Source organism: Vigna angularis, chromosome 3 (assembly GCF_016808095.1).
Source record: "Vigna angularis cultivar LongXiaoDou No.4 chromosome 3, ASM1680809v1, whole genome shotgun sequence".
NCBI classification, from domain to species: domain Eukaryota; kingdom Viridiplantae; phylum Streptophyta; class Magnoliopsida; order Fabales; family Fabaceae; genus Vigna; species Vigna angularis.
In genome coordinates this window covers 4,763,334-4,784,416 of record NC_068972.1, presented here as the reverse complement: position 1 = coordinate 4,784,416, position 21,083 = coordinate 4,763,334, and the positions used below count along the sequence as shown (strand labels likewise).

The 21,083-nt window shown below is 28.8% G+C and overlaps 2 protein-coding genes across 3 annotated transcripts; both read right to left on the bottom strand.

Annotated features, from left to right (window-relative positions):
- Positions 1–867: 867 nt before the first annotated feature.
- LOC108325614 (allene oxide synthase 3) lies at positions 868–3,604 on the bottom strand. Its single transcript, XM_017558708.2, has 2 exons — positions 2,972–3,604; positions 868–1,856 (listed from the first exon to the last, which is right to left on the bottom strand). The coding sequence occupies exons 1-2, from the start codon at positions 3,560–3,562 to the stop codon at positions 1,008–1,010; spliced, it is 1,440 nt and encodes a 479-aa protein (XP_017414197.1). The 5' UTR covers positions 3,563–3,604; the 3' UTR covers positions 868–1,007.
- A 3,914-nt stretch (positions 3,605–7,518) lies between these two features.
- LOC108326670 (linoleate 9S-lipoxygenase 5) lies at positions 7,519–13,828 on the bottom strand. Of its 2 annotated transcripts, none has more exons than XM_052874339.1 (10): positions 13,672–13,828; positions 13,271–13,492; positions 12,739–13,034; positions 10,427–10,664; positions 9,839–10,177; positions 9,665–9,750; positions 9,405–9,512; positions 9,008–9,312; positions 8,672–8,935; positions 7,519–8,361 (listed from the first exon to the last, which is right to left on the bottom strand). In XM_052874339.1, the coding sequence occupies exons 2-10, from the start codon at positions 13,431–13,433 to the stop codon at positions 7,593–7,595; spliced, it is 2,568 nt and encodes an 855-aa protein (XP_052730299.1). In that variant the 5' UTR covers positions 13,434–13,492; positions 13,672–13,828; the 3' UTR covers positions 7,519–7,592. The 2 variants fall into 2 exon arrangements, with proteins under 2 accessions (XP_052730299.1, XP_052730300.1); XM_052874340.1 differs by having other exon boundaries at positions 13,271–13,474.
- Between the last annotated feature and the right edge of the window lie 7,255 nt (positions 13,829–21,083).

The window sequence follows — 21,083 nt, the reverse complement described above, 5'->3', positions numbered from 1 at the left end:
AACAAACACTTTTTTATTTTTAACATAGTTTTCAACTAATTTTCCAACTCTTAGATATCCTTTCCAGCTTATTTGATGAAATGTGTATAACCAAAGTAAATGAGGCGCGCAACAGCAAATTAAAATATTAGTGTAAGATGTTAATTAGAATAACGAAATTCAATTTAAGAATCTATTTGGGCTTTAGAATGGAATTAAGTGATACGTTTTAAATGGTAAAACAGTGTTAGTGAAGACAAAATAGGTGAAGAATTGGTATTGAATTTTCATCTTGTTTCTTATGTCTTCTTTGATTAAGATTTAAGTGAATATGTCATGTATAATTAGAAAGGATACGAACAAGTTTTAAAACAAATATATTAGTTCATCAAAATTAGATATAATTATAACCATGAAAGCTAGAAAACATTTAAACAATATTTATTTATGAAAGCTAAATTATCTTGGCACAGAAAGTGGAAATAAGATTGTTGAATCACATAATTTCATAACCACCTCATCTAATTCTAATAGTTTATTTTTAACCTAATTTGTAAACTTATGATATCTCCTAGTAGTTTATAATAACATTAAATGAATAAATTATTTATTATATCTTATCTAATCCGGTCACCAAACAAAACCAAATGTTGAATAACGAAACTAAGTGAAAACTAAGTGTCTTTTTTCCCATTAATCACTTTGGATTGCAACAGTGGGGTGTGGTGTGGGTTTTATTATTTTATTTTTATCTTTATATATTAAAAAAAATCATCCTTATCTTTATATATTGAGGAGGGACAAATAAGAGAATTATAATAAAATAAATTTTCTATTCGAAAAAGGTGAAAGTATAGTCCACATATGAGACATAAAGTACTAAACACTTATTTTCCAAACTATTAAACTTAAACTTAAGATCATAATTAATTTAATTTAAAAAGAAACGATACATATTATTTTTAAATAGTATACATATTAATTAAGATAGAGTAACGTGAGAATTAAGAGGTAGAAAGATGAAGGTGTCAGAAGGTGGAGGCTTTGGTAAGGGAGGTGATGGTAATAGTGGGACCAAAACCAGATTCCTTAAACTCGAATTCAAACGTATCATAACGCAGGAACAACTCTGCCAGAAACAACCTACACAGCAGTACCACCAGATTCTTCCCAGGACACTGTTTATCAGCAGGGGTTGGTTCCTCCGTTTCTCGACCGTTGGACCAAAAGACGTGCGCCAACATCTTCTCACCCTCACCCACAAACCTCCCCGGCACGAACACCTCAGCATCCTTGAAGATTCTAGAATCCTTGGTCGCAAAAGGTTGATACCCGAACAACATTTCCCCCTTCTTCACTTTAAACGACGCGTCGTGGCTCTGCACCACCAAGTCCTCCCTCGCTCTCCCGTATTGATAGGGTACCAGAGGCTCTATTCTCATCGTCTCGTAAACCACCGATTTCACCAGACTCATCTTCTCCAATGCCCCCACAGTGACCCCACCCTCCTCCTTCACCACCCGCCTTATCTCGCTCCTGAGATCCGCGTGAAGCTTCTCGCCGCACAATCCCACCCACTTCACCAGCATCGGGAACTGGTTCTTCAAGCCGCCGTAGGAGTTAAAGCACGCCATGAAAACCACGTTGTGGCACGCTTCGTCTCGCCCGAGCCCAACTTTCTCTGCCTCGTCTAACAGTGTCGCCGCGGAGGTTCTGAATGCCTCGTAGAGCTTTTGGTAGTTGGATTTGGTGAAGAACGAAGGGAGGGGAAACGTGCGAATGATGAAGTCTTCTACGTAGTTGAAGATTTTCGGAAGGCCAAGAGTCCCAAGTGGCGCCAATTGGAAAAGCAGCCACGTGCTGATCAGCTTCGGTCCCTGTAACAGCTAAAATATCTTTCAACTTGAAAAAAAAATAAAAGAAAAATATTTTTTTAACAATTGCTTTTATAAAAATTGATTATGTGATAGCTTTTGATTGGTTCATTTTAATTATACATACCAATAAAATAGTGACACATTATTTATTATCAAAAAATTATTGATATATCATAGTCCCTCTATCTCATTTTTACAATAAATTCACATCTAACATTATAATTCAAATTCAAATTATCTCATAATTATCAAATTTATAAATAAATAAAATTATATCCATTATATATATATATATATATATGTTTTTGTTTTTTAATTTTTAGAAAAAATTGAAATTAGACTAATCCTAAAATTGATTGCGAATTTTTAGCCTTTTTAATTAAAATTTGTTATTTGAAGTTTTAAATGCGTTTCTTAATTAATATTTAAGAAAAATTGTGTCAATATGAACAACTAAATTATCAAATATTTTTGAAATTTCAAATATATCTAATAGTTAAAATAACTAAATTTACACATTTCTAAAATTAAAAGATTAAATTGAATCAAAGTTTCAAAAGAGAAACTAATTTTACTAAAAATTAAGAAACAAAAATATATTTATCCATTTATATATATATTAATAACTTTATAATGTGATTATTTTTATGCAATTTAACAAATATTAATTAAAAAATGGATAAATTTAAGTTTATATATTATAAACACAATAATAATAATAAATATTATTTAATAAATATGTTAAATTTAAAAGGATTTTTTAATTACTTAAAGATAAATATATAAGTTTCTTTGGATGTGATTTTTCATAAGAATTTTGAAAAGAAAAAAAGAATTATAAATTATAATTAGTTTATCCATAAGTGTATGGAAAAGAAGATAAAAACTCCTTTTTTTTAACCTATACACATAGAGAAGTTAATTTTATTTTTAAGTAAAGTTGAAAGCTAATATGAGGCATAATCACTACAGAATATTTCTCACCCGTTTGAAATGTTACACTCTCTTGTAGAGAAGTGGTTTATAAATTGATACTGCGACGACTCGTGTCAGTGAATCTCAAACTAAAATCACGTTTGGTATGTAGAGAATGGATAGTAGAAAACTTGAATTACCTTAGAACCGAGGATGGTGTGTGAAGGGTCCTTGTTATCACAGAGCAACCGGAACAAGAAATTGAAGGAGGCATCGTTGAAGACAGAGTTGAAGTCGGCCTCGTCGTTTTTGTTCAACTGGTCCTCTACCTCACAAAAGGACTCGTGGAGGCAGTTACGGAAAAGAGGCACAACGGCGTCTTTCCGGGCGGCGAGAGCGTTTAGGAAGAAGCCCTTGAGGACGGCGTGCTTGGGTTCTCGAGTGTCGAGGTAGGCGCAGACGCGGTGGCCACCGGTGAAGGCGGTGGAAGGCATGAAGGTGCCCTCAAAGACGTTGAGCTTCTCCACCTTGTTGTTGTCGAAGAGGAGCGGGAAGGAGGCGCCGTCTAAGAGCGCTATGACTCTAGGGTCGGAGGAGACGAAAGGACCTGGTGGCATGTTGGTTCGGATGACGGTGGAGTTGTACTTTCGGATTCTTGTGGCGAAGAACTTATCCCTTCCTTGGTGGTAGAAGAAGTCGTGTCTGTCGCGTATGGCTCCCAAGATGGGAATCCCATACCTGCCTGGGATTGGTTTCAGTGATGATGATGATGCCTCTGAGGACAATGCCATGTTAACTTTAGGATCTCTCTTTGTTGTCTCAAGAAACCAATGCTAGTATTGTTCAAGAGGACATCGTATGCTTTACTTTCTTAACTTTTTTATACACACTACTCTGTTTTAAATTTATGTACAATAATCTTTTACCTGAAAATTCAAAATTAAGAAATTTAATTTAATTCATTATATTCAATTTAATTTTAAACAATTGAGATTGTTGAAGCTTATTATTATTATTTACTTAGTATTTTTCTTTAATATTATTTAAGAGATATAATTTATTTATTAATAAATTTATAATATCTTTCACAATAACTATAATTAAAACGATAAATTAATTAAAAAACTATATTAAATCTGTGATTATTTATTCTCATCCTTAATAGTTTATGAAGAATAGTAAATGAACTAATTTAAGAGGATAAAATGGGGATTGTGGTGTTTTTTGTTTTAAGAGATGAAGAGGTGAAAGTGAAAAGATTTGAAAGAAAAGTTTATGAAAGTTTGTGGATGATTTGATGAATATGATAGATAAAATTGTTTTAATAGATTAAAGTGTAAGATTATAATTTTATTTGTATGATTAAAATAAAATCTTATTAGTTAAAATTAATTTTAAATAAATTATAGATAATTAGTTTTTAAATAAAACAATTAATAGAGGTGATTGTTATTATTATTATTATTATTATTATTTACATGAAGATCAAGTTCTCTGGAAATTACAATCCAAGATGGTAATAGATTCTGGAAAATTTAAAACCGTGAGAGTTATTTCCATAAATACATTCACAACACAATGCTAATCTTCACATCTTAGCGAGGATGTTACTCAGTCTACCACATTCAAATGTATCCGTGTAAATCCAATGTAAACACACTTACTCCCTCATCCGTTATTGTCGACAATCATTTTTCGAAAACAAACACACCCTAAATGACTATATGAATGATTTTATTATGATTACTTTTTAAAGTGTATTGATTTGATCTATTTTCTTTATATTTATATATATTATGAATTTATTTGAATTTGTAAAAGAAATACAATTGAAATATATGAAAAAGATATAAAGCTTTTTGCTTAGTTATAATTTATTATACATGATTTGTGTAATTAATAAAAATTAATATGATAATTAATGTAAAATAACAAATGATTTTAATCATTTTAATTGAAAATACGTTTGATAAATAAGTCATTATATTCTCCTATGACTCCCACATTATCGTCGCAATAAAAGAATTATTCAATGCTTATCTAACAAGTTTTGATTAAAAACAATAAAAATTATTTATTATCTTATATTAACTACAATATCATTTTTTATATTAATAGCAAAATTTAACATTTTTAATACTAAAATATAAATAAATAAGATGATTGGACAAAAATAAAAATCACGTTACTCAATTAAAAGAAAATAAAAGACAAAAAATAAGTTAAAAAATTAAATAATTTTAAGTATTACATAAATAAAAATAAAAATAAAAATTCAATAAAAATTCCTAAGGAACTTTGAAACTTAATTAAATTATGTTAAAATTATAAACATGGAAAGAATTTCTCAAAAAGAAATAAACAAAATTTCCAACAAAAATTCATTTACAATATTCGCCCCCTCTGGAAACTTAAAAACCAACTTTTCAAAACTTTCAGTAGGAAATTAAAACCAAATACTTAAAGACATTAGAAGAATTATTTACAATTTAAACTATGCCTAATACGAACATATCGAATATCTAATTAAACTTGTTCAGCTTATTTTAATTAATATAGATTCATTAAACATAATTTAGTTAAACAAATTAAAAACATAATTATTATGGCTTGATTAAACTAATTAAATTAGTTAAATTAAATAGAAGTTCAAACAACTTTAAACCATGTAAAAAATAAGCTCCCAATTCTCCTGAATCACCTAGAACAAGGGAATAACAAAGTTCTTCAATCTGGATACAAATTAAGTAACAGAAACTAATATTTTTATACTCCTAAACATGGACATTCGGTTGCAGATAGTTTTAAACGTAAGTATATTATAACATTTATTAGTTGTCTTTCATATTTAAGTGTTGGAAATCAAGTATAAATTTAAGTTTTACTGTAAATACAAATAAAAAATTAAACAACACATAATAATTAATATTTATAAATTTATTATCTTAAAGTTTTAGTTTTAGCTTATGTTCCAATAGTATTGTATTTTTACTGTGAATTTTTTTATAAAACTAATTAATGATATTAAAATTAATGATTCGTCGGATCAAATAAATAAATTTTTTCAATAAAATTTCAAATATTCGTAATGATATTAAAGTTAATGATTCGTCGGATCAAACGAGTATAATATAAATAATTCTTTTTCAAATAGTCATTAATCATGATAAAATCACATTATAAAAAAATTATTATTGAAGTACTTGTAATTAAGAATGTTTTATATATAAAAAATTTGAGAAAAAGATTGTTAATATTTTAACTATGAGATTAAATCTCATAGTTTGAGATGACAAAAATAAGAAGAAAAAACTTGTATACTTGTTATCTTAAAGTTAAGTTAAAAGTAATGTCAATCATTTATATGTTTCAATAGTCTCATGCTTGCTTGAATAAATCTTTCCCCAAAAAAATAAAATATCAAGTTTGAGTAAAACTCAACTTTTATTTAATAACCGAATAGGCATCCTACTTTTTTTAAATGTAAGAAAAAAAAAGTGATTTGTATGATGTATAAGAGTGCTAATTTACTAAGCTAATTAGTAGATGAGAAACTTATGCAAAAGGGCAAAAGTAGGGTACTTAAGTATATTTATCATCTATTGGTCCTGTTTTCTCCTATCTCACCAAAAACACTTTTAACCATTTTATTCTTATTTCTCCACGTATCAACAAATAGGGACCTCTGTACCACAATATTACGTAAGTTTGGCACTCAGATCTGGAGAGGCTCTATGCCTTATAGATACTCCTACACCTCACATCTAACCCCAAATCTATTAGGGTAGGGTGCGTCGAAGGTTTAACTCTTGACTCTTAGAACAAAATTATAATTACGACTGTCCAAACCCCTAATCTCTACTATTCTAGTAATTAAAACACCAAGACTTTGCTTTTTACATGTACTTTTAAAATCCAAAATAACTTCTTAAGTTAAATAAACTATTATAATTAACTTCTAACTTCTCTTACAAGGGATGCCTTTCAATCTCCAATATTTTCATCTATTTAAGAGGGACAGGTTTAAGGTAAGTTTAGATATTTAATGAATATAAATTTTCTACTAAAGTTAGGTCAATATTGAATTATTACTCAAATTCAGTATAACTATTAATGATCGATTTTTATTTAATAAATTTTATGATGGTTACATTTTCAAACTTCAGATTGTAAATAGCGCGTAATAACTCCAAGCTAAATTGTGCATTCCACTGTAACAGAAAAACTAACCAAGCTTTCACACAGACACACAAAAATTCTAAAAAAGAAAAAATAACTTGAATTGTACCTAATTTTGTCAAACACTATTTACTGATGCCGTAAAATTTCTCTCTTAGTAAAATTTTCCTTATTAGCGCACATAAAATGTAAATAAGATAATTTACAACACTGGAAAAAAAAAAGTGAACAAATTTTTACTTTTGCCATGGGTCTGTTGTAATGTGCGTTAAGAGCAAGAGACCATTGGCGCAAACAGAACACAAAATAAAGAGATGGGAATGGCATTGGTTAGATGTACCCGATTGGATAAACAACTTGATTAATCATTATGTGAATAAAATTTTATAATTTATTTATATAAACTACATAAAGTTATGAATTTTTTGACGCTCCATAAAGATGATATGTTTTTCCAGGTGGAACAAGTTCCAAAAAGATGTTACACAACAAGCGCGAACCTTTTAAAGCGTACAACAAAACATTTATAAGAATACAAACAATATTATAAGTTATACACGTTCTAGTCTTGACATAAAAATGACGATAAACTACGCAAATTGTTTACACACGGCTTGAAAGAGATTTAAATAGGAAGGTGTATTAGATGGATATACTGTTGGGGATTCCCTTGCCAGTGAGTCCACCCTCCTTCGAATAATCTGAAGTGTTGGGATAGAGAAGTGTGTAAGGCATCTTCACTGGTCCATTTCTGTTTTTCAATCTATTGTTCTTGTTCCTTTCCATAATATTGCTTTCGATTTTCAACAACTTTTGTCTGAAACTCTCGAATGCTGCCAATGCTTCAGCATCTGAAGTCCATTCAGGGTTTTCACATTGTCCAAGGTAAACCTCTTCAGTAGAGTGTCTGGACAGAACTTCTATCAGTGACACACCAAGGAGGGTTTGGAACTGGGCAGTGATTGTTTTCAAGAATGCCAAGTCAGGGTCTGACTTCAGCTCCTCGTACTCTGGAGTACCTGGCTCAGGCATGAACCTACGACTCACTGTTGGACGGTTGGGGAGGTACCCAGCAAAAGGGTACTGTCCAAAATTCACAGCTGCATGGTAAGCAGAAGCCAACCAGATGATAATGGTGCATGATTGAATCAACTCCTCTTTCGTCTTCATCTCTGACCACCAGTTCCTATCTTTTAAGTCTCCGTGACCCTCATTACGTATTTCTTTCCACCAATTCTGTAGTTCGTAGTCACCCTCAACCTTCTCATTAGATGTGTAATACACGTTACAATACTCAGTCACCCAAGTTTCAATTGCATCCCAAATTTCTAACCCATCCACGGCAAACGGATAATCCTCTATCACAAGCCTGAGTCCGTGACGACAACTTGAATCAGGAACTGCCATTCCCCTGACATTTAATGAGTACAAATTTAGTATGCTGCCATGTTCTTGTGGAGATAAATCCTAACAGATACTAATACATTCTTTGCTACATGCTCAATAATACATTTTCTACTATCAATTAAAATTTATTGAAAAATAATACAAAATCATGAACAAAACTCTTTAAACGATAAGCAAGACCCACACTGCTTTGTAATTTCTAAAGAAATTCAGTCAATAATGAAGAGTGTGTTAGAAAATAGTATGGTACTGACATTATCTTAACAAATTAGGCTAAAATCAATACTACTTGAAGTCATTTTCTCTCCACTAACCTCTTAAGAAGATCAGCAGGAAGCGCCTGCTCGGTGAATACCCAACTTTTGTATATAATAGCTGACATTTCCAAGGCAAATTTACCAGGGAAAACTGTTTTCTCAAGCACCCCTCCAGCATTGATGAGTGTGTGTCGAGCTAAGGCATTTATATGCATTGTGTCCCTGAAATGTGGCTTCAAGAGCTTGTGTATTGGATGAAGAATGCTTAGTTGTCTATGTGTGGCTATTATGAATGGTTCAATTACTGCATGAGTGTATAACCTGCCCAATAAGAAACAGAATTAAGTTTGAAACACTTTTGTTACTATTGAGATTTCTTTTGAGATGTCATACCAGTGGCTAACCAATTGATGATATCCTGAATCGTTCACGGCTGCATAAGCTTTTGCCAACTGCCACACTGTAGCCGATACTCCTTCTTGTGCCGGAGTAAAAACTTTGCTTACAGCTCCGTATTGTTCCCCTTGTGGATGAGGTAAACTTAACTCTATAGCCAGTGGCTTTAGTGTACCATCATCTTGTAGAAACAATAGCGTTCTAGAGGCATAGGTCTTTGTGTTCGTAGAGTTTATTCTACTTATGTATGGCATCAATGCATCGTGATGATCTAATATAAATAACCTCATTTTTTGAATTGCCTGCGAAATAAAGATTTTTGGTTGTTTACATATAATTTTGATACATCATATTTCAAAAGGGTTGGCTTAAAAAAGTGATACATAATTAGTACCTCATTTATTGTGAGACCGTCCAAACTATTTTCTATGTGTGCTTCCCTGATGGAGCTAGTTTGATCTCCATAGAGTTGGGGATCTAATTTGCTGGCTGGGGGAAATTCCTGCATGAGGCATTCATTTAGAATAGAAGTTTCACATAGCAATTTATGCCGGCCTTAAAAACATTGATTTTGCTACAAAGTTTACTAAGACGAAACTTGAAATTTTATCGAAAAACAATTCTTAATGAAACTGCAATTGTTGTAAATAGTACTTGGAGACGACGAATAATGACAGGGTTAACCCCTGCAAGCATTTCCCTGCCAAATTCATCATCTGTTCTCCATGCAGTCTTGCTTTCTGTGATTACACAAACATTAATGTGGATAAACATCATACAGGTGAATCCATCCAGGCCAAGTGAAGTAAAAGCAAAGCATTAGCATACCTTTGATCACATCGGGCACAGGGAATTTAAGGAATCTCTCGCCATCATTTCTCATAAGTTCTCTTACTATCTCGTAAGGAACAAGTTCTCGAAGTTTACTCGCAATAGGTCCATTCGGCATCTTAATACTTCCCTCGTAAATACTAAGTACATCTTCAAAAGTGTCAAACTCATTAATAGTTTTGTCACACAAAGATTTAATCTCCGGAAGCAAAACCTGGGCAACTGATTTCAGTGAGTAGGCTAGAAAATCTGAAAACTTGACGTGGCCAAATTGTTCATCCCTCGGCACATAAACATTTAGATTTAGCAGATGCAATCTTGACTCGGTTTTGGGGTCTGTAAAATTGACACATTCATGATACTCATTAGTCATTGAAAATTTTGCTGTGAATGACGCTTAAACAACATGTATCTCAATACTATTTTCTATATATTACTTTTAAGATGGTTATGATAAAAGTAAAAAATGTATTATAATCATGTGGCAGTTTAATATAAAGTCGGTCTGTTTTCTGTAAAATTAAATGAAAGACAAATGAAATGTTATTAATATCGGTCCAGTTCGAAAATGGTTTTGTTGGTAACCTGTTTTGGTATGTGGACGACCAGTCCTCCCTCTGCGTGGATATGGAAACTTTGATCCTCCGAGAACTGGGCGTTCATAGTAAGGACCATCATCTGGAGTTCCCAAATCATTGTAGCATGCATAGTCATATACTCTGTCCCACTCATCAAGCTTTCCCACCCCTTTTCCTCGAAGGACTTTTAGTTCTTGTTCTCTCCACTTACGCAGTGGCCCAGGTGTTTCAGATGGAAGATAAGCCTGAATCACAATGCCAGAATGAATGTTTCAACTTTCCAATACATTCATGATTTAGTGTTCAGACATATATAATATCATCAAAATTATGTTACACGAAAGAGTTATATTGACATGTATGTAAACTGAGATTCAAACATATTTTGTCTAACAGTGTCTGTGCTTCCCTGTTTTTTGTCTAACTGTACTTTTATATTTTACGTTTCTTTATTTATTTATTTTTCATCCTTTTCACTTTCTTATTGCAGTGAATTACTTCATTTCTCTTCCTTCATGAGGTCTAACTGCTAATGTTTTGTTGGATTGCAGAGGTTTCTAACTCCAACCGTAGAAGCAACGCTTTTGTTGCTCACAGGTTTTAATTACAGAAAGATCCAACAACAGGCTCTCTCTCGTGATGTAACATTCATAATATTTTATTTATTTTAACTATTTCATATCTTGTACCTGGTCGATTTTGAAAATAGTCAATGGGCGTGCTTTGGGAATATTTAAAATAGCATTTGATTTTTATTATCTACTTCAACTATTTTATCCTTATTAAATAGTATATTCATTGAATACGTACATAATACTATTTTTAGTAAATTGCAAACATAAGATTTGGTTTTTATAAATCACCGAGTCATACACCTTAAATTAAATCAAATAAATTCTCTTTTAAAATATTCAAAACACATGCAAATAAATAATAGTAGGCAATCAACAGATAAATAAAAAAATTACAAAGTTTAGCTTATCTGGATCACGAAATTGGACAAATGTATTTTAATTTTTATGTCAAAAGTTATTATATTTTTTATAATTTGAACTATAATATTGAATAATATCAAACTTTAAAAAATCACTTAAACTAAAGCATTTCTATTTAATGTTTTGACTTTTTATTCTTATACCACTGTTAATAAATATTAAATAAGAGAAAGGTGCGTTGAGAAAACAAATTAATAGCCTTAAAATCTATTTAAGCAAACAGATACAAATTTAAAAATTAATTAGTTTAGCAAATGATTGAAACGAAGTTGGAAGATTTTAAAGTATTTATATTCCAAAATATATAAAAAAAAATCTTCTCAACTTTTTACTATAAAATAATTATTTTAATACCTCTTATCATTAATATTTTATTATTTTATTTCTTATTAACTATACGAATAAATAGTCAAAATAAAATTATCAAAATTGTCTTAATATAAATATAAAACAGAAGAAGTTTAAAGTATATCAAATTTTAATTAACAAAAATATTTTTATATTATGAATTTTAAATTTTAAGATTAAAAGTATTTAAATAATTTTTTATTTTTTTATTTTAAATTAAAAATAATAATTATTACATAAATTAGCGTACCCCTGAATTAAATAACTAAAAATCAAATATTATTTTAAAAAGTTTAATGCTAGACTGTATTCACTTTTTAAAGAAGATCAAATTTTAATTTGACCATCATAAAGGGAAAAAGTATAAAACATGAATAAAGTATGACAGACTGTATTCTGTTCCGGGATTTGTCTTCTTGTTCCTAACAACCAACCTCGGAAAATGTCGTGCAGACATGTGAAGAGCAAGTTTCTGCTAACGGTACGGAGAAAAGAAATGTTAAATGGGGATATGATTATCGTAATATTTTTTCAGCACATTATTTCTGATATAATTTTTTTTACAATTTATAATACTGTATTTTCAATATTTTAGATAAAATTTAAAATTTCCATTTTTTAACATTATTAAATATTCATCGAAATCATTGTTGAGATCACTACATAAAACTTCGCAAAAAATACATAAACTTTTTTGGGTAAAACATGCATGCATGCATCACATTGTAAATGCTTTTCGCAACGTAAGAGGTAACTCAATTTGAGGAAATAAATAAAAATATAAAAATAAAGAAAATAAATTTATATATAATTAATTAATTAATTTATTTATAAAATATATGTTTTCTTAACCCAATCAACCGATCAATTATCGGGTTCCTATTCTTTTTCTCCCTGGTCTCTATCAAACAAAAACAAATGATGATTTTTCTAACGAAGCACTAGTGGATTGGAACAGAAGATTCAACGAGGTTACCTTATTGGAAAAGAAGACACGATCATGGGTATAACGATGAGCAGGGTAGACCCACGAATTACAGACAAAATTAACAGGACCATGTCCAGGAATTCCTTCGATGCTCACTGTCTTAAGGTAGAACTGATTCTTGTGATGGTTTCTGATTATGAAAGCTCCAGGAACACCCATCTTCTCATGATCCCAATCAAATGTAACCCAAAATTCTGCGTCAGATGCTGATGTCAGACAAGAAATGGTGGAAACCCACTTCTCTAAATATGCCACCTCCCCCTGCTTCCCCTGCAAACCCTTAGCTACACAACACAAAAAAAAAAAATAGTGTCAAATCAATAAGTTATACAAGAAGCAAAATCTTGAAAACTTTCCAATTTCTTGGTGTTTCTCTTTTGAAGTTGACTTGACTCATATGCGATGGGTTCAGTTTATTGAGACCCTTTGCTTCATGTGCACTCTTCTACTTGTGGTGATTCAAAAAATAAACTTTTTGCGTGAAAGTATTGTGTTAGAAGAGTTTAATTGCAAAGATGACCTGGATCAGGAGAAGTAGCACTGATGAGCTGAATAGAGACACCCTTGCCCAATAACTCGTGAACTCGATCAAGAACGTTGGCTTTGATGTCATGGAAGTCCAAGAAACCCTTCTTCATCAAAACCACTCTTCCTTTTACCCTCTTGCTCCTCTCCTCCATCATTCTTCTTGCTCTCTCTCAACTCTCAAACTGGGACAAACAATCTTTCTCCATACCAAAAACTACACAATAAGTATAAATAAGAAGCCCAACAAGAACCAGTATTTCTGACAGTAGTAATAAAAATTTACTAAAATAAATGAATATTATTGGTATAGTAAAAATATAAATTATACTAGTATTGCATTAATAATGAAGACTTGACTCTACGGTAAAGATAAAAGAAAAAAAGAGATGAAACCTTAGATCCTCCCTTTTGCGGGCAAACAAGGGAATGAAGGAAGTGTTGCCTAAAATTGGATACGGCAGTCTGGGCCTTGTTTGGTTGAACCTATGAGGAAACTGTGGTATTTACTACAGTTAGGTTATTGAGTTACTGTTTGGAATAGAATCGAGACGAAGAGAATACAAATATAAAGAAGCCTTCTTGGCGGTTGGGCCCGCATGGAGTTTTCATCTTTGTCCCTTGACCAATTCATAATCAAGGCATCTGATTCCACCATGCCAACTATGCCATGAACAAGTTTCTTCCCAAATTCCCTGTTTTATCACTAATTTCTACTCCAAATTAAATTTTGGATTTTAGTTCTTATTAGTGATTTTGGTTTTCTAATTTTTTTCTATTGTATCTTTTAGTTTTATATAAATATTTTTATTCATTAAATGTTTAATTTTTTTTAAATGAATATACTAAATTTAGGTTCACCTGTGCAGAAATGAATAATCGAAATAATGTTGAAATTGAAAATCAAACTAAAATTACGAAAACATAAAGCTAAAATCGTAAATTAAAAAAATACAAGATTAAATTTGCGCATGTTTATATTACATCTACGTAAATTAAATTTTATATTACTTTTGTAAAATATTCTAAAAAGCATATTATTTTTGTTTAACCTAGTTTCGATATTTTAAAATTTATTAGTTTTTAATTTACAGTAATTAAATATAAGTTACTAGTGTATTACATATCTTTCATTACACTTCAATTATCTGGATTGACATGTATTCCACTTATATGGGTGTTTGACCACATCAAACAATAATGATACCTAGACAATCAAGTCACTAATAAAAGTTAAAGGTAGTTAATTAGAAGAAATACCTAAAGCATAATTAGTAGATTAATTACAAGTTAACAAATAATTAGGTTAGATGACTGAAACTTGTCCTGATAAGAGTTTATAAACAATAATATACATAATACATTTTATGAGGTATATTAATTATTATTTTTGTTGTCATATTGACTTGAACATTTGAGTGTGTTATTTGGATATGATCTCTGTTTGGCTTAAAGAGAATAAGTACTTAAACATTTCGATTTGAGAATATAAAATTGGAGCTATGAGTGTTTTGAGTTGAAATTTTTACAAAATATATGCAGCTTTGTAAAAACAACAACAATTATAATTAAATATAAAACTTAAATATGAAAATAACTAAATTCACATATTTTAAAAATGGAAACACTATTCATTTAAGAATATGAAAATAAAAATTGAAAAAAATATAAAAATTGATTCTTCTTACTATAACTGTTAATTTTTATTTTTATAAACTTAACTATTGCTATGAAATAAAATTGGCATGATATATTATTTTTAGGTTGAATTTTAATACATTTGCCTATGATCAAATACAAACATATATAATTAATTCTTCTAAGAACTAGGTCAATTGTAACACTATTATTAATTAACGTAATCTACACTGAAAAATTAAAACATGTTGTATATTTAACTAAATTTAGATTATTATTGTAGGTGTAGTATGTGATTACTCGATTTTCTCGACTTCTCAACATGAAATCAAACTTACTTGATCGTTCAAGGTGTTGCTTGACAACATTCTATACAATTACTCGATCACTTGAGATCTCAACGTGGTCTATACAATTATGAATTATAAACGATCACTTAGAACCTCAACGTCTAACAATGTAGTACAGGATCACTTGACTACTTGGTACCTTAGCACCTCAGTAATATATCCTCTCAGCATATAGACATCCTCAAACATATTATGCTAGCTGAGAAAGTCTCAGGTATAAATACATCCTCAGTCATATGAATATTATTTCTGCGTCTCAATCCACGATGTTTAAAAAACCAACCAATGTTTAACGTACTTAAATAAAAATTAGACACAAATCAAAACTTAAATCATTATGGGATCATGATTGGATCTTCTTTAAACACTTGAAAAGTAAAAGAGATGCTATAGATAAGTAAAAACTCAAGGTTAAAAAAGATAAGTTTTCTCTATATTATCCTTACAGAAATAAATTATTAATTCAATATTAACTGAAGCATCAAAAGTAACTTTACCGATATTCTCATCACCTAAAATAATCAAGATTTAAAGATAAAAAACGGTTACTAAAATACAAAGATATTTATACTCCTTACTCGAAGATCAAAATTGAAAACAAAAACAATAAAAAAAACATCCACTAATTCTACCAAATTCCGATCTTGTAACAATAATAAAATAATTAATCTCTCTCTCTCTCTCTCTCTCTCTATATATATATATATATATATATATATATATATATATATATATATATATATATATATATATATATATAATTTACAATTTGGTGACGATAACGGGATAATATCATTTTCTTTGATTGTTGTGTGAAAGCAGTATTCTTTTAGTAAAATATTTTTGGCAATAAACTAATTTGTCATATGACGCCATTAGATATGCTAAGATTGCCCTTCAAATATTAATATGTACATAAGAAGAAAATCAATCTAAACATAACTGTATTAGATATATTAGTGGAAGATCCTTTCATAATTTAATATTTAATATATTATTAACAATTGACCAGTTCTGTCTTTACATAACGACAACTGACAATTTTTTAGTGTCAACTAAAAAGTTAACTTTCAGTTTTATTTATATCAAATTTAATTTTATCTCCCTTTTGAAAAAAATGAGGAATTTAATAAGTTTGAAATAAAATTATAATAGGGAAATATAAAAACAAGCCAATAAATCATTTCTAAAATGTTATATGTCTATTAAAAAAATTATGTCAAGAATATAATTTACGTTTGTTAAATGAATTGTATGTTTATTAAATACCATGTTATGTATTGTCAATGTAAATAGATTACATAGTTAATTAATTAAAAATCACACTATTATAAATTTTAAAAATCATTATAAACATTTTTAAACTTCTAAAATCTTTTATAGTAAATGCGAAGACTATTTTCGAAAAAAGCATTTCTTTATTTAAAGCGTGATCTTTAACAGACTTCTAATAATAAAAATGTTCAACTCAGACATAACAGCTGAGAGACTTACATTAAATGCACATGTGTTTATCTGTTTGCAAACCTCTTATAAAACTGTTTTCAAATCTCTCAATTATTTTGAAGATAGATTCAATTTGTATTTTATGTTGTAAAAACCTTGCTTTGTTGTACTCATTGTTTTAGCCAATTAAAAATCGTTTTTAGTGAGCTAAAACAGAATCTAAATTCTAAATCCTAAGATATTACTTTAGTATACTGAATCATTTAAATAAGAATTTTTAGTAATTTTAGTCCATCAAATCTGTGTTATTGATGATATCAATTTTTTTTAGAAAAGCTTGATTTATTCTTTCGATTTTAACATAGAATAAAGTAGCATAAAATAGACCAAATTAAATCTCTTTGACCAAAATTTTGGTAGTAAGTTTTTTTTTCTTGATATCTTAAGTTTTCTATTTTTCATTCTAAATGCAATTTTTTATAGTAAATATTTGGTTTTTAAGTAGGTTTCCTAAATAAGTTATAACTTCCCAAATTCTTGTTTTTATGTTATTTTGAAATTTTTTAATATTAAAGTTATATTAATGAGATTATTTTATGTGAGAAAGAAAAATGATATTTTAAAATTCACCGGGTTTAAAATATTTAGATTCGATTATTTTATATTAAAAACATTTATATAAATAATATATTTTATAAACTAGTTTTGTTATTTTAAAATACATCATATCTATATAAACTTAATTTATAGAGTATTTTGACTTTTATATAAAAGTTCTTATTTTTTATTTATCTTATTGAAGATTTGAGACGGTACGAATTGTTTAAATTAAGTTGATAATAATAAAGTTATAGTTATTATAATTTAATGTCAATTGTTTATACTTGTATTTTGTAATTGTGGTTTTCACCTACATGTATGGTGGTTATGTATGTGAGAATAGACATTTATCATGTAGTAGTGAGGATCATCAATGAGTTTGTGATGTTGTAAATAGGAATCGGTGTAGGTATACATTTATGTACTCATGTATTCGATAATGTCTCTTTATTAATAATAAATCTTTGCATTTTAAAATTTGGATTTGAAAATTTACGGGACTGTGAATATGTAATATATAAATTTACACTTACATGATATTATTATTTAGTAATGACCTTATTTAGGGCATACTCAAATTAGTGGGCTTAAAGGGTTGTATATGCCACTTTTTCAGTGATGGTCGTCACTCTATTTTTTTGGTATGCGTCATCTTTGAAAAATAGGATTATGGTTTCGTTAACAGTTGGATCGAACTAAAATTTTTAAGGAAGATCCTAGACACATGAATTATTACTTTGATTGGTGGGATCGTTGATTTGAAATCTGTAGTTAGAAAATATAGTCTCTTATGTTTATCCTATTTTAAGTTTTCCTTATATGAAAAATATTTCTTGTTTGTGGTTTTAGTTTGGTCTTGGAATAAAATAAGGTATATTGTTGCTTATGAAATTGTTGATGGACTCATTGATGAATATGCATGTGTATAATGATGTGTGAAACTATGATGATGATGGACTTTTTAATGGATATAAGCATGTATGAAAATATATTATGGTTGTAATTACTTAGTATAGATAATTACAAATATGTGTGATTGTATGGTATTTGGAATTTGATGTGGAAACATGTTTATGGATGAAAGTATGAATTTGACATAACTCTAGGAATCTTGTAGGAAGATTCTATGACGGCATTCTAAATATGCATTGATGTAAGGATTCAAGTAAGGAAATATCCTAATACCCTAATAATCATTCACACTCATATAGAGTAATGAGTTATGTGGTGAGAGTTACATGAGATCCTATTATGAAGACACGACAATGACCTCAGACATGAAATTGATTAATCTTGTGAATAGTATGGTGAAACTCATTAATAATAATTTTGTAAAACAAATTGAGTTGGAAAATACTTTGAGAGCATGAGTGATTGGTTTTGGTGTAGAATTTTTGTCAATTTAGTGTGATAGTATAAATGTAATATTTTTATAATCTTATATTTTTATAAGACTAATATACTTTATACTTTAAATTATTTGTTTTAAATATTATTATAAAATATCTATTTTATTAATTTTATAAAGAAAAATTTGTACTCATTTATATTCTATAAATTAAACTTTAATTTTAGTGGGTTATTCTGAATCTTTACCAGTAAATTTCGTTTATATTTAAAAAAAATTAAATAACACAAATATATTTATTATGATAAAAATATTAATGATTGAAGAATAATTTTGAATTTAATTTTAAATTTTTATACTTTTTATTCAGACATATATAATACTGAATTTATCTTTCAGAAGAAATCTTTTTTTTAAATTTATACATTGGTATAATTGATTTAAATTTAGCTTTTAGAAAGATAAATTTATTTACTTTAATGTAACAATTGTAAAAAATTGTTCATACTATGAATTTAGTATAATAGCAGTCGAACAAGTATGTCTCCTCCTCTATTAATTCAGGACATATCTTTCAAGAAGACAGCACAGATTAGACTTGATTTTACATCAATAATTTTCAATAAAACTAAAATACACAATTCCTATTGTGTTGGGTAAATGTCTGAGTAGTTAATATATGAATGAACTGTAAATTGGTTGACTATAGTTTTATTTGAGTTGTATTTTAACAATATTATTTTTATTTATACTTTAAAAACTTATTTTTAAATAATTTAATTTAAAATTAAAAATAAAAATAAAAAATACTATAAAATATGTATAAATACCCACAAATATAACAAAACAAAAAATGTAGGAACTTTTTTTTTTCTTTTAAGAAAACGGATGACAAGTAAGCAATGTAACGGAGGTTACCAATTTCTATCTAGGGTTGATATACCCTTCTTTTCTTGTTGGGTATGGAAGGTATCAACGTGAAACGAGTGAAACGTGAAATGAAAAAAGAAAAAAAAAACGGAAGTTATATGAACAGAGTAGTTTGGAGGTCAACATCACCATCAATTCCAGCATCCAGGGAGACCACAAGCGTGTCCATTAAAAAAGTTTTGTGTACATATATCTTAGCACATGGATGGCCATTATCATAATGCAAAGAGATAATAATTAAAAAATATAATTGGAAATTATGACAATAATTTTCCAGATAGATACATCATTTGATTATTTTAAAAGATACTTATGTTGTAAATTGAGGACAAGTCATGCCTGAATGCAGCTGAAATACAGATTTTTTGAAACTGAATTAACCATAAATTATGATGTTTCCCAATAATATTTCTCCAATGGCAGTTATTAAAAATTTGTGGAGACATTTTCTAGCATATTAAGTGAGTATCATCAACCATTCATCTCTACAAGACTTTTCATGACTTGTATTTCATGAGTCCTATTTCTATACCCTTCCCCCTACTTTCATCGAAAGTGTTTTTATCACCAACCCAACTTAAGGGGACAACCTTCTAATTTACTACGGCTTGCTCAATTCATTATGGTTGGATTTTGTTCATTCAAAACATAAACATTTGTCTCAATCTAATTATTCCATAATAAATTATTTTAACATGAAATACGAATAAAATAATTTTAAAAGGTAATATGTAAGTTCTAAATAAATAGTTTTAAAAAATTATGAATAAAAATTTTATAAATGATTATAGATCTTTATTTTTATGTCATTAGAAATTTTGTTTTTCTAAATCTCTTTATTTTTTAAATTTTATCTAAGATTATATGACATTTTTAATATTATGATGTGGATAGAGAATTAGCAATGTGAATATTATATGTTGAGGTGATAATTGATAAGAAACTCAGTCTTTATTAACGATTTACCCTTTTTCCTTATTCTCTATTAATTATTTGTAAAGGAGAGACGCTGTTGATATAGGGTTTGATATTTAAGACTTTCTAAAAACTTAGTGAAACAATTGAGATAGTTAGCACGTCACATATGTCTAAATCAATTGAGAATTAATTCAGATATGTAAATTATATTGATGCGAGATGAGATTACATATGATATATATATTAGATGTGTAAATAGTTGGATGAGATGTGAATTATTGGTACCAAATTGATACACGATAATTGAATCTAAAGTATATTATTGTAGGAGATATTTTGTATGAATTCTTTGGATAATTTTTGGTTTTGGGCTAACATCATTTTGATTACAAATATATGTTTATGGTTTAGGCTGTGTTCATTTTATACGATGGATTTGTAGAGAGAAATTTATGGATGGGAAGAGATTTGAGAATAAATTGATTGTTATTTTTTTTGTAAGATATTTGAAGTTGAGTAAGAGTGAATTTGAAAATAAAATATCTAAAAATTAGGGTAAGATTTGACTTATAAGACAA